Source organism: Odontesthes bonariensis, chromosome 19 (genome assembly GCF_027942865.1).
Source record: "Odontesthes bonariensis isolate fOdoBon6 chromosome 19, fOdoBon6.hap1, whole genome shotgun sequence".
NCBI lineage: Eukaryota > Metazoa > Chordata > Actinopteri > Atheriniformes > Atherinopsidae > Odontesthes > Odontesthes bonariensis.
In genome coordinates, this window is record NC_134524.1 from 5197010 (window position 1) to 5209595 (window position 12586).

The 12586-nt window shown below is 41.6% G+C and overlaps 1 protein-coding gene across 2 annotated transcripts; it reads left to right on the forward strand.

The window, feature by feature from the left end:
* The first annotated feature begins 3975 nt into the window (after nt 1–3975).
* LOC142368811 (ladderlectin-like) lies at nt 3976–11027 on the forward strand. 2 transcript variants are annotated; one of them, XM_075451000.1, is made up of 7 exons: nt 3976–4073; nt 4206–4300; nt 4415–4465; nt 7942–8051; nt 10126–10260; nt 10357–10468; nt 10723–11027. In XM_075451000.1, the coding sequence occupies exons 2-7, from the start codon at nt 4240–4242 to the stop codon at nt 10788–10790; spliced, it is 537 nt and encodes a 178-aa protein (XP_075307115.1). In that variant the 5' UTR covers nt 3976–4073; nt 4206–4239; the 3' UTR covers nt 10791–11027. The 2 variants fall into 2 exon arrangements, with proteins under 2 accessions (XP_075307115.1, XP_075307116.1); XM_075451001.1 differs by lacking the exon at nt 4415–4465.
* The last annotated feature ends 1559 nt before the right edge of the window (nt 11028–12586 follow it).

The window sequence follows — 12586 nt, forward strand, 5'->3', positions numbered from 1 at the left end:
ACCAGACACGCCATATCAACAACAAATGCAGGAAAACAAACATGGAACTGGCCTTGGTGAGTACTCAAAGCATTCAACCGTGGTGCATGAAATGAGTTGTTTTGATTAGCAGGAACATGTTTGAAATGACAGGGTGTTGTTCTCTGAGAGGTGTTTAGTTAAGATGCTGACTGAACATCCAGCTTCCTCCTCAGCTGCCTCCTCTGCTCCTTAAATTCAGATTAATCATTCATTTTTAAAAGCAAAAACAGACGCAGCTTTCCTGATAACAGAGTCTGAACCCATCTTTAAGTGAATCCTTCAGCAGAATGCGATGACTTGCACAGCTTGTTAACCACTAAACCAAACTTTCACCAAATGGAGACATTTTTAAATCCAGGTTAAAAACATTTCTTTTCTCATGTGTCTATGCAGGAAATCTGCACGATATCTTTGAACTTATCTGGACTGTTGCTGGTTTTTAAATTCATTTAAATGATTTTATTTCTTTCTCTTTATATTATTTTATGTATTTTTAATGCTTCTTCCACTCCCTGCTGCAATGCTTTTATTTTATGTGAAGCATTTTGAATTGTTTTGTACATGAGAAGTGCTACAAATAAATTTAATTTTGATTTGATTTGACTAAACCATTGTTTTAGTGACAATTGAGCATAAAAAACATTTAACTATTTCATTTAGAATATCCACCCGTCTTTAATCTGGTGGCAGCAGCACTTGTCTTTGCTCAGTGAGGTGAGCAGTCAGAATGCTGTGCATGCAGATGTAGTCCCTGGTGGTCCCGGCCCAACAACAGGGTCCATACATGTGTTGATAACGTCACTACTCCACACAGCTCCACATGTTCACAGCTCCGTGATGCTGCTGACCCACCGCTCAGTGACCTCAGTCCCCTTTAATATGATGGTGGAGGAATTCACACTCTCTGAGGTCCTGACAGAGTTCTCAGGAACTGTGAACGGATCCAAATACTTTGGCTGCTTTGAAGCAAAAACAGACTGAATGGCTGCTGTCTGCTGAGTGTGATGTGTGATGTCACTGTGATGGTGGCGTCTCTCCGAAGAAGGATGTTGACACGAGAGTTATGAACCCTCAAAGTAAAGAAAGAAAGGAAACAGCGGTATGAGGCTGTTATTTTAATGTGTATATGGTGTTTAGACTCGCACTGAAAGCTTCACATCACAGTTTGGTTTCACCCTCTATGTTCATATTCACTGTTGAGTTAAAGCAGAAATGAAAACAACGATTAAAAAAACACAACAGCGAACACTAATACTAACACAATAAATGAACCGATGCAATCAAATAATATCATCATGACATTAAAAAAAGGAATCACATGCAGGCTAGAAAGGCGTTGCCCCGGTCACAGGAGCAGACATGTACATGTCTACTATGGCTTGTTAAAATTGCACTATAATTTTGACTGCACTCGACTGTCTCGAACAAACGGTCGCTATTCGAAAAGTAAAAGCCATATCCAAATAATTCTTGAACCGTGAGCGCCCCAAGAGACAGCAGAAGCCAGCGGTTTAATTTTCATTCAGCTACTATATGTGGTTGGTTTTTTATGGCAGATTTAAAATCATTTTTACACATTGATTTTATCATTTCAGGCGTTTATAATGGGCGGAATGTCAGCTGGAGGGGCGACTCTCTGCGCTCCGAGGCAATCTGTGATAAATCTGTGTGGCAGAGCTCAATGAGTGTGACTTTGTGTGAAAGAGGACAAAAATACCTACGTTTTGAAGTAAAATTTGTCCAGATCGGACAGACATTTCAGACATGAGAGACATTTGTTTGAGGAATTGGTGCAGTATCAAATTTAGAGTGAGCAGCAGAGGGGGAGAGACACGTCAGCTGAGATGTAGTCTCCCTAAAACGTAAAGTGCTGTTGTGTAAAAGCTGTATAATGTATCAACAAACCCTTTGGTTCAGTTAAAGCCGTGAGTCTCCTGTCACATATAAACTTTGAATGAGGTCTGTGCAATGCTGTATGGCTGAGTTATAAGGCCTCTAAAATAGGGCATTTTCGGGCAACGAGCCTGAAAATGCCCTGTTAAGTGCTTTTCAATGCATTTTCCTTTCCACATTTTTCCCACTTTTTCCCATTTTGCCGGAATTCCTTTTGACTAATGAGAGCCAAAAGTGATCTGCTTTTCACTGCTTTTCATTATTTCGGGGTCTTAATCCGATCGCGAGTAACTCGATTCGAACAAATTTCTTGTCAGAATAAGGTGTCTACGTGCACTTAAAAGCTCAATCTTATTGTAATTTAGCCAATAATCTGATAATTTCAGTGCCATGTGACCCCACTGAGTGACTCGTAACTCTTAAATAGAATCTCGAGTTTTGAAGGATAGACTCATGAATCGCACATCACTACTTTCCACCGTTGAAGCAGCTCTTGTGGGGAGTCCCAGAGTTCTGCCCTGAGGTATTCAGCTATTGGGACGAATCATCTTCCCACCCTGCGAACCGAGCTGGTTCTCTGGCTGATGGCGGCGCATCCTCTGCTGTGGATGGGACCAGGTCAAAGCACATGTCCTGGAGGATTTCTTCTGGATATTCTACTCTAAAAAAACTAATTCAGTTACTTTTCATCTGTTTTTAATGTGATTCCTTTTTTTAATGTCATGATAATATTATTTGATTGCATCGGTTCATTTATTGTGCTCGTATTAGTGTTCGCTGTTGTGTTTTTTTAATCGTTGTTTTCATTTCTGCTTTAACTCAACAGTGAATATGAACATAGAGGGTGAAACCAAACTGTGATGTGAAGCTTTCAGTGCGAGTCTAAACACCATATACACATTAAAATAACAGCCTCATACCGCTGTTTCCTTTCTTTCTTTACTTTGAGGGTTCATAACTCTCGTGTCAACATCCTTCTTCGGAGAGACGCCACCATCACAGTGACATCACACATCACACTCAGCAGACAGCAGCCATTCAGTCTGTTTTTGCTTCAAAGCAGCCAAAGTATTTGGATCCGTTCACAGTTCCTGAGAACTCTGTCAGGACCTCAGAGAGTGTGAATTCCTCCACCATCATATTAAAATTCCTCCACCATCATATTAAAGGGGACTGAGGTCACTGAGCGGTGGGTCAGCAGCATCACGGAGCTGTGAACATGTGGAGCTGTGTGGAGTAGTGACGTTATCAACACATGTATGGACCCTGTTGTTGGGCCGGGACCACCAGGGACTACATCTGCATGCACAGCATTCTGACCTCTGACCTCACTGAGCAAAGACATGTGCTGCTGCCACCAGATTAAAGACGGGTGGATATTCTAAATGAAATAGTTAAATGTTTTTTATGCTCAATTGTCACTAAAACAATGGTTTAGTCAAATCAAATCAAAATGAAATTTATTTGTAGCACTTCTCATGTACAAAACAATTCAAAATGCTTCACATAAAATAAAAGCATTGCAGCAGGGAGTGGAAGAAGCATTAAAAATACATAAAAGAATATAAAGAGAAAGAAATAAAATCATTTAAATGAATTTAAAAACCAGCAACAGTCCAGATAAGTTCAAAGACAACTTGCAGATTTCCTACATAGACACATGAGAAAAGAAATGTTTTTAACCTGGAGTTAAAAATGTCTCCATTTGGTGAAAGTTTGGTTTAGTGGTTAACAAGCTGTGCAAGTCATCGCATTCTGCTGAAGGATTCACTTAAAGATGGGTTCAGACTCTGTTATCAGGAAAGCTGCGTCTGTTTTTGCTTTTAAAAATGAATGATTAATCTGAATTTAAGGAGCAGAGGAGGCAGCTGAGGAGGAAGCTGGATGTTCAGTCAGCATCTTAACTAAAAACCTCTCAGAGAACAACACCCTGTCATTTCAAACATGTTCCTGCTAATCAAAACAACTCATTTCATGCACCACGGTTGAATGCTTTGAGTACTCACTAAGGCCAGTTTCATGTTTGTTTTCCTGCATTTGTTGTTGATATGGCGTGTCTGGTTCCGGGAGCTAACGGTATATAAGAGCTGGTCTGTGACCCGTCAGCACCACACAGGGAAGCTGAGGCTGCAGGCTGACACTCAACTCAGGAAAAGAAGGTCATTCTGCTGTTGCTCTGCTACCAACTCTCCTACTAACTTCTACAATTTGTTCTTTGGCTTCAGAGTCCCTCTTGGTTTTTGGCATTGCAACAGAAATATAATTAACACCGCTGCCTGTCTTCTTTGAAGGTGATTGTTGTCTTTGATCTGCACCGTCTCCACCATGAAGTTGCTGACTTGGTCTTTCCTTCTTCTCGCCATGGTGGCTTTGAGCAGAGCTGCTGGTGAGTAGCTCTGTCTGTGCATACATCTGCATTCTGATTGTGAGTGATAGAAAGAAATGTCTAGTGAAAATATTTAAGGAGCTCTGCTTAAATAAGATCCAACTGTCCATCCAGCTGCTGCCGACGCCACAGAAGCACCTGAAGAAGAGAAAACTAATGATCAGGGTGAGTTTTTCTTTTCTTTGGCTGCAGACTTTAGACTTTAATGTAATGTGATTAAATAAAAGGAAAGAGCATCATAAAGAAGGTCAGAGAAAGAGTTATCTGCACACATCCAGGCTACACATGATGTGGAAATAACTGTGAGTTGAATATATGCGAGGGTAAAAACATGCATCCTCTTTAGATCCCACGGATGAACCCAGTGGTGTAGTCTACCTTTTTGAGGTGGGTATACTGTATAGTTGGCCAGTCATAGGCCCGTGGTACCAAACTAGGGGTCGGGACTCGGGACCCCTCGGGACCAATTGTAGCCCCTTAATGCACGCCGTACCTCCAGTGGCGCGCTGTAATAGTCATTGAAAAGTTAAGTACCATAGTACTACAATACTATGACATAACACAGGGCTTTTAATAATGCACTACGACTTGGTCATTGCCATTCTGGTAACAGCACATTTATAATGCTGTCTTAGCGTGTTAAGGGACAAACATGTTTGTGGGGTCGCAGCTTTGCACTTACCTGCCCCTTGCATGCATGAGGGACAGCATAAACTCACTTTGATTGTGTGGACTGTGTGCTGTGTATCTCAGTGGCAATGGGACTCCCTGTGACAATTAATCTTTGTACTCATCCCTCATAGAGAGAGGCCTAACAGAGTGATTGTTTTAAAGCAGCAGAACACCATCACATCTTGAGACAGGTTGTTTTATATATATATATATATATACACAAGGGCTGTCAGAATTAATTAATTGTAATATATATATGTGTATTACATTCGTTTATATATGTAATGTACATAAAAAATATATATACACACACATCCATTTTAGTTTTCCACCTTCCACTCCTATAGGGGGCGCTGTTGTGCGTTAGAGAATCACCGCTTTCAACTAATACGAAGAAGAAGAAGAGATTGACTGACTGCCGCAATTTCCGAATGAATGCTATTCTGAAGTGTTGTCGTTGCATTGTTAAATTATAGCAAGGCTTCCATAAGAAGTGGTAGTTGATGAAACATGGCTGTGCTATTCTAAATGTTGAAAAACGAATTTTAGGTGGGTATACTGAGCATTTTAGGTGGGTATACGGAAATCCACCAAAAAAAAGAGGTGTGTATACGCCGTATACCTGCGTTCAACGTAGACTTCACCACTGGATGAACCCGAAGAAGAAATTGATTCAGAAGGTGAGTTCAAGTTTCCTGGTAAGTCCTTAAAAACCCTCCTGGAATGGGACATGCTGCTGTCATGAATACATTCACCACATGGACTGAGTTAGCTTCAGTGTGAGAACTGTGTCAAACTGCGCTGTTCTTCCACACTCTTAACCCGAACTAGTTGAGTTTACTAGAAAATCGCGTGGAAACCCGTTGCCTTATCCCGTTTAAGTTTTTACAAAACATGAAACTAAACCTTTTAAGTTGTATTGGCATAGATAACTTAGACATATTCAAGTTTACATTAGTAATCTTTACTCAAAACCATTAGTTCACATAACTTATCTCTTTTCTGAGGTCTAGCCAACCATTTTAGGTCAAATGCACATAAACACATATAAAAGCACTACTTGACATAATTTGTTGATATAAGTAATGTATCATCTTCAAATTTAATTAATGATTTATACTGTTTTGATTTAGACATTGCATAAAATATTGAAGCAATGGTAGAGGTGGAGACAGGAAAGGTCTCAGTCCAGACTCTCTTGTGCAGCAAGCACTTTTATCTTGACAGGCAATTCACAGGAACAATAGTGAATTACAATCACCTCACATATATTAGAACAAGTGGTAGTAACTTTCTGTCTCACCACTTTCAGTTATGGTGCAGATTTAGTTCAAATGCAACACGAACAAAAACCTTGTACTACACCGTCACTGCGTACAGAACATAAACATAAACACATACAAACTCTACCACAGCACTAAATACAGCACATAAACGGAGAACAGAGAGCACCCATAATGCAATGCGGCAACACACCCACAGCACGCCACAATATATTGTTTAAAAAGAAAATTGTATGGGAAGGAAGAAATTAAAAAACACTTTTAAATTGTTCAAGTTATTTTATTTCAGAAAACACTGAAATTAACAAATAAAAATGAACACAAATAATTCACTGCAGCAATAATGAATTAAGACTGGTGCAGTCTTAAGCTAACCTTTAGCAAACGTTTAGCAACCAGACCGATCTTAATAATTGCTTTACACGCTCTTCCGTCTACTCAGTGTAGTTAAAACTACTTTAAAACATCCACAGTTTATTTTTAAATACACAATTCAGTTTTCTCCAAAAATCGAATAGGTCACGCTCTCACACAGGACAAGTCTTGACTCTCAGTTGAACTTCAAATAGGCTCCGCCCCTCCATCACAGAACATAACTTTATATAGCCCCTTTCACACTGCGACCCGCTACCTTAGTGGGTCCAAATTGCACCTTCGACCCGCGTCGAGCAATGTGAACGCTTGGCGTGTCAGGGTGACCCGTGTCGCCTGAAGCCGAGTTCAGGGGGCGTTGCCTAGTGGCAGAGCGTCACACGAAACACAGAAAATGCTGGGCGTGTACAATGACGTAGTCACAAGCCATGCGCCGCAGGTAGGGTTAAATACACCTGTCTGCATCAAATTTTTCAAACAAACGATGGCGGGACACCTTGAGAACTCGTTTTTGCAATGCAGTTCATGGAGATGTTACTTTACGGTGCATCTTGCTGCGTGGGAAACCGAGCTCTCCCATCTTTCTCGCCAGCCCTTCCAGCAGAGGTCCATCTTTCACCGTCCCCGAAATGTGGCGGTAAATAACGTCCTCTGCTCGGGGGCTGAGGAGCTCGCGGACCTCCTTGTCTCCCCAGTTGGCCATATTAAAAAATGTCTCCAACTTGATGTAGGCTAAAACAGAGTGAAACTTGTCCTCACCTGTCGCTGTTGTTCTGAATCAGCTGTCCATTCTGTCTTTTAAACTCCTCACGTCACGCCCACGTCCGACCCGCGTCGATTGCGTTCACACCAAACTCGGCTCGGCAAAAAGACTAGGGTCCGACGCGGGTCGAAAGGCGAGTCGAGTTGACGCGGCAGCCCAGGTCGGCAGTGTGAACACAACAGCGGACACGCTAAATTCGCGAATTAAACGCGGGTTATTCGGCAGTGTGAAAGGGGCTTATGTAATCTGTGCTTAACATGATCATTGTAGTGCATATTTTCAAATTTCTAATCCAAAGAACTAATTTGATTTAGTAATTACATAGATTTTTACAAAACATAATAGAATAAGTAATGAACACTAAAACGTTTAATTGAAAACAATATCTGGGGAAGCAGGAAGCTCAACGGACGCGGAAGGTTTGTGTGGATATTTCCAGATTCATGCTAAAACATAACACGCTCATGAACACAGTAACAGCCTGAACGATGAAGTTTAAAGATAAGTGGATTTTCAGCTGTTTTATACACTCATCCCTGTCTGTTCTGCAGGAAAGAGTGACGTCGTCAAGAGGGCAGCACCCTGTAACCAGGGTTGGACTAGCATCAATGGCCGCCTTTTCATCTACATTTCGACACCTATGACTTGGGCTCAAGCTGAGGTAATATGAGCAATTTCTTGTACGGTACTGAATTACTACCAGAATACTAAGTCCTGCCCTCTCGGGGTTGGGAATGAGATCCTTCTCCAAGCGGAGGAGTTCAAGTATCTCGGGGTCTTGTTCACGAGTGAGGGACGAATGGAGCAGGAGATTGGCTGTGTTCGAAACTGCATACTTACATACTACATACTGCATACCGCATACTACATACTGCATACTGCATACTCATCGATCACACAGTATGCAGAGTGTTTACCCACAATGCATTTCACTCCTGCCCGAGCCGAAATTAGCCGGCCTAATGCTGATTTCTCTTAAGCTCTAAACTCTGTAAACTTTAGCAACATTTGAAACATTTTCAGGAGAGAAAGTAGTCGTTTAGATCCCCAACGTGTTGAAAATCTGACAAAATACCGGCTATTTACAATTTTGTTCCCACGAATTCGGTGCTACTAAAGCTAGCCGCAGTGAGCAACGCACTTCCGGTTATTTTCACAAAATAAAATACCCGTTGCCTTTTATCATAGGGAAAGCCATTACGATACAATTGGTGCTTTTGTTTTGAAAACAGGAAGTGAACCTACCCTCGTTGTAGGTAGCTTGAAACTGCCGTTTTGACAGGAAATGACGATCGGCGACGTCACGTTACGTTGCATCTTGGGTAGTTTGAGTATGAGTAGTAACTTTTTTGTCGATGTGAATTTTCAGAGATAGATTTGAGAAACATTGTAGCAACTGTTTTTAACCAACAATGTATAGTTAGTAGGGCTGGGAGAGTTAACTCATTATAATCGCGCTACCTTGTTAAAGGCGGGGTAGGGGATCTTTTTCTGGAACATTTTTTTACATATTGCTTGAAATACTCTTCACACCCCCATTGCAACCAATTAATTAAAAGTTTTGACACAAATATGAAAAGTTTTAGTGGCCTCTAGAACGTACAATCTAGGAAAAACAGTATCCAATCATTGTGAACGGACCGTTCACAATGATTGGATACTGATGCCGTCTATCAAACTGCAATCTGCTCCTCCCTCCCCCTCCTTCTCCCTGTGCGCGTACCCTGCTCCGTGAACGTCCAGAAGCTTGGCAGGAAGCTAAACTAGAGCCAGCTTGGCTAGCACCTAGCATTATTAAACGTATAGTTAGCATAAACTAAATACTAAATACTAAATACTAAATACGGCAACGATCGATGCTTGCTGTCAGAACAGCGCTCGTGCACCTTCGTGCTCGTGCACGTTCATGTACTCTAGAGGCGTGCCTTCGGGGGAAAAGTGAAGAAAAGGGTTGGGACTTTTTACCTGTGTATTTTCAAAATGCAGCTTCGCTGGACTCAAAATCCAGGATCTCCTACCCTACCTTTAATTATTTATCGCCAATAAATATTTTATCGCGCATTAACGCAGGTTATATTTTCTAAAAGTCTGTTGCTCACAGGCTTTTATTTTGTAAAAGTCTGTTGCTTTCTGCTGCGGAACCACCAAACATGGAGAAGGGTACGGAACTTTTACTCGGCCATTTTCATTTTAGAGTTGGACATCACCGCTACAGGTGCTCCTCGGTTTCTGTGTGAAGCTCACGGAGCTAACCGGCGCTACTTCCTGTTTTACTGGTTTCAACATAAAAGCACGTATTTAAAAATAGATTTAAAAAAAAACTCCTGCATTTACAGCCAAGTTGAATTGTCTTCTCAGCGTAGTAGTTCCAGTCTAAAATATCACTTAAAGGCAAAACACACAACTGATAGCAGCAAGTCATTCAAGGAAACAGACAGTGGAGCAAGGCTTCTACATAAAAACTACAGAAAGATGCTGATGTTAAAAGTGTGTTTGCACAACAAATGTTATGGCACTTTCATTCATATGGCAGCACATTTAAAATAAAACTAAATGCTAAAAGCTATACACTACTTTTGGATACATTTTTGGATTTTGCGTACAAATGCGATTAATCGGGATTAATCAGGGAAATCATGTGATTAATTAGATTAAACATTTTAATCGTTGCCCAGCCCTAACATATATATATATATAATTATATCTGTCTTCTTTTTGTCCCTCTCTTTTTGTAGAGAAACTGTATCTCTTTGGGGGGAACTCTGGCATCTGTCCACAGCGCTCAGGAATACAGTGACATTCAAAGGCTTATACTGAGCGCCACTTCTGCGTCCAAGGAAACATGGATTGGAGGCTCTGATGCACAAGAGGTATATAATTCACCTGCACAAGATCAGAGTGTTATTCAAAATAATTTTAATAAAATTCAGACGGTATTCTTCACTGATGTCACTGATGTCCTCTAGGAGGGTGTTTGGCTTTGGGCTGATGGTTCATCCTTCGGATATTCTCACTGGTGCCAAGGAGAGCCTTCTAATGGTTATAAAATGCAGCACTGCTTGCAAATGAATTATTCAGGTAAAAATTATTTCCAAATGTAAAAGCAATGAATAATAATTGGTGAGTGTAATTTTTTTGATCTGCTGTTATAGTTTGAATAGATGACAATTAATATAACTTGTATATTATAATTAATTTTAACATCGTGTGTTAATTGGAGCTAAAGCTGTTTCTCTCTAAATAAACTACATAGATAATGCCCTCATCAGTGTAAATGTTCAGGGTTCAGTTCTTTTACCTCCAGCTAACTACCATGTCTTTGGTACTTACAGATTCCAAGTGCTGGGATGATCATTTGTGTAACGTCCGTCTTCCATCTGTCTGTTCCACCAGAAAGTGATGATTCCTGGCTGACTTTTCAACATAAAGAAGTTTCTTTATTGATATTTTACATATTCATTTCTTTTCTTTCTTTCTAATGTTGCTAAAAGAATGAAGGGACGAGTGCTGAACGGTCTTTTAGGTCTTGTGGCTTTTATAAGATCGGACTGAATGTGTTATGGAAAGAACTTTCTTCTGCAAAATCACCCTTTTTCCTTCCTTTTTGCAAAATTAAAACGCTTAAGCATTCAAACAAGCTTGTCTGTGAATTTGTTATACTTCTTATTTTATTGGTATAGCTCACATCCTTTATCAGAAGCACAGCTGACGTAAACTGACTCTTTACTAGGTAATATTAGGGGTGGGAATCTTTGGGCACCTCACGATTCGATTACGATTTGATTAGAAAACGATTATTGATGGGTCTTTAACTCGTTAATTATTTAACGCTGATAAATAATTTATCGCGCATTAACGCAGGTTTTATTTATAATTTTTTTTTGTAATTTTAAATTATTTTTAAATTTAAGTCTGCTGCTGTCTGCTGCAGAACCGGAAAAGAAAGTAATCGGCGGATCCACCAAACATGGAGAAGGGTACGGAACTTTTACTCGGCCATTTTCATTTTAAATTTCTTCCAGACGGCGGAGTCGACAGAACCAAAGTCATCTGTGAACTCTGCCAAGTTGAATTGTCTTCTCAGCGTAGTAGTTTCAGTCTAAAATATCACTTAAAGGCAAAACACACAACTGATGGCAGCAAGTCATTCAAGGAAACAGACAGTGGAGCGAGGCTTCGACATAAAAACTACAGAAAGATGCTGATGTTAAAAGTGCGTTTGCACAACAAATGTTATGGCACTTTCATTCATATGGCAGCACATTTAAAATAAAGCTAAATGCTAAAGGCTATACACTACTTTTGGATTCATTTTTGGATTTTGCGTACAAATGCGATTAATCGCGATTAATCAGGGAAATCATGCGATTAATTAGATTCAACAATTTAATCGGGTGCAGTGTGAGCTGGGTAGCAGCCGAAGGCGGGGACCTTGGCTGTCTGATCCTCGGCTACTGAAGCTGGCTCTTAGGACGTGGAACGTCACCTCTCTGCTGGGGAAGGAGCCTGAGCTGGTGCGCGAGGCTGAGCGGTTCCGGCTAGATATAGTCGGACTCACCTCAACGCACGGCTTGGGCTCCGGAACCAGCCTCCTCGAGAGGGGTTGGACTCTCTTCCACTCTGGAGTTGCCCGCGGTGAGAGGCGTAAAGCAGGTGTAGGCATACTTATTGCCCCCCGGCTGTGCGCCTGTACATTGGGGTTCACCCCGGTAGACGAGAGGGTAGCCTCCCTCCACCTTAGGGTGGGGGGACGGGTCCTGACTGTTGTTTGTGCTCATCCGGGAGACTCCCTCGTCCTGCTGGGGGACTTCAATGCTCACGTGGGCAATGACAGTGAGACCTGGAGGGGCGTGATTGGGAGGAACGGCCCCCCCGATCTGAATCAGAGTGGTGCTTTGTTGTTGGACTTCTGTGCTCGTCACGGACTGTCCATAACGAACACCATGTTCAGGCATAAGGGTGTCCATATGTGCACTTGGCACCAGGACACCCTAGGCCGCAGCTCGATGATCGACTTTGTAGTCGTATCGTCGGACTTGCGGCCGTATGTCCTGAACACTCGGGTGAAGAGAGGGGCGGAGCTGTCAACTGATCACCACCTGGTGGTGAGTTGGCTCCGCTGGTGGGGGAGGAAGCCGGTCAGACCTGGCAGGCCCAAACGTATTGTGAGGGTCTGTTGGGAACGGCTGGCGGAAT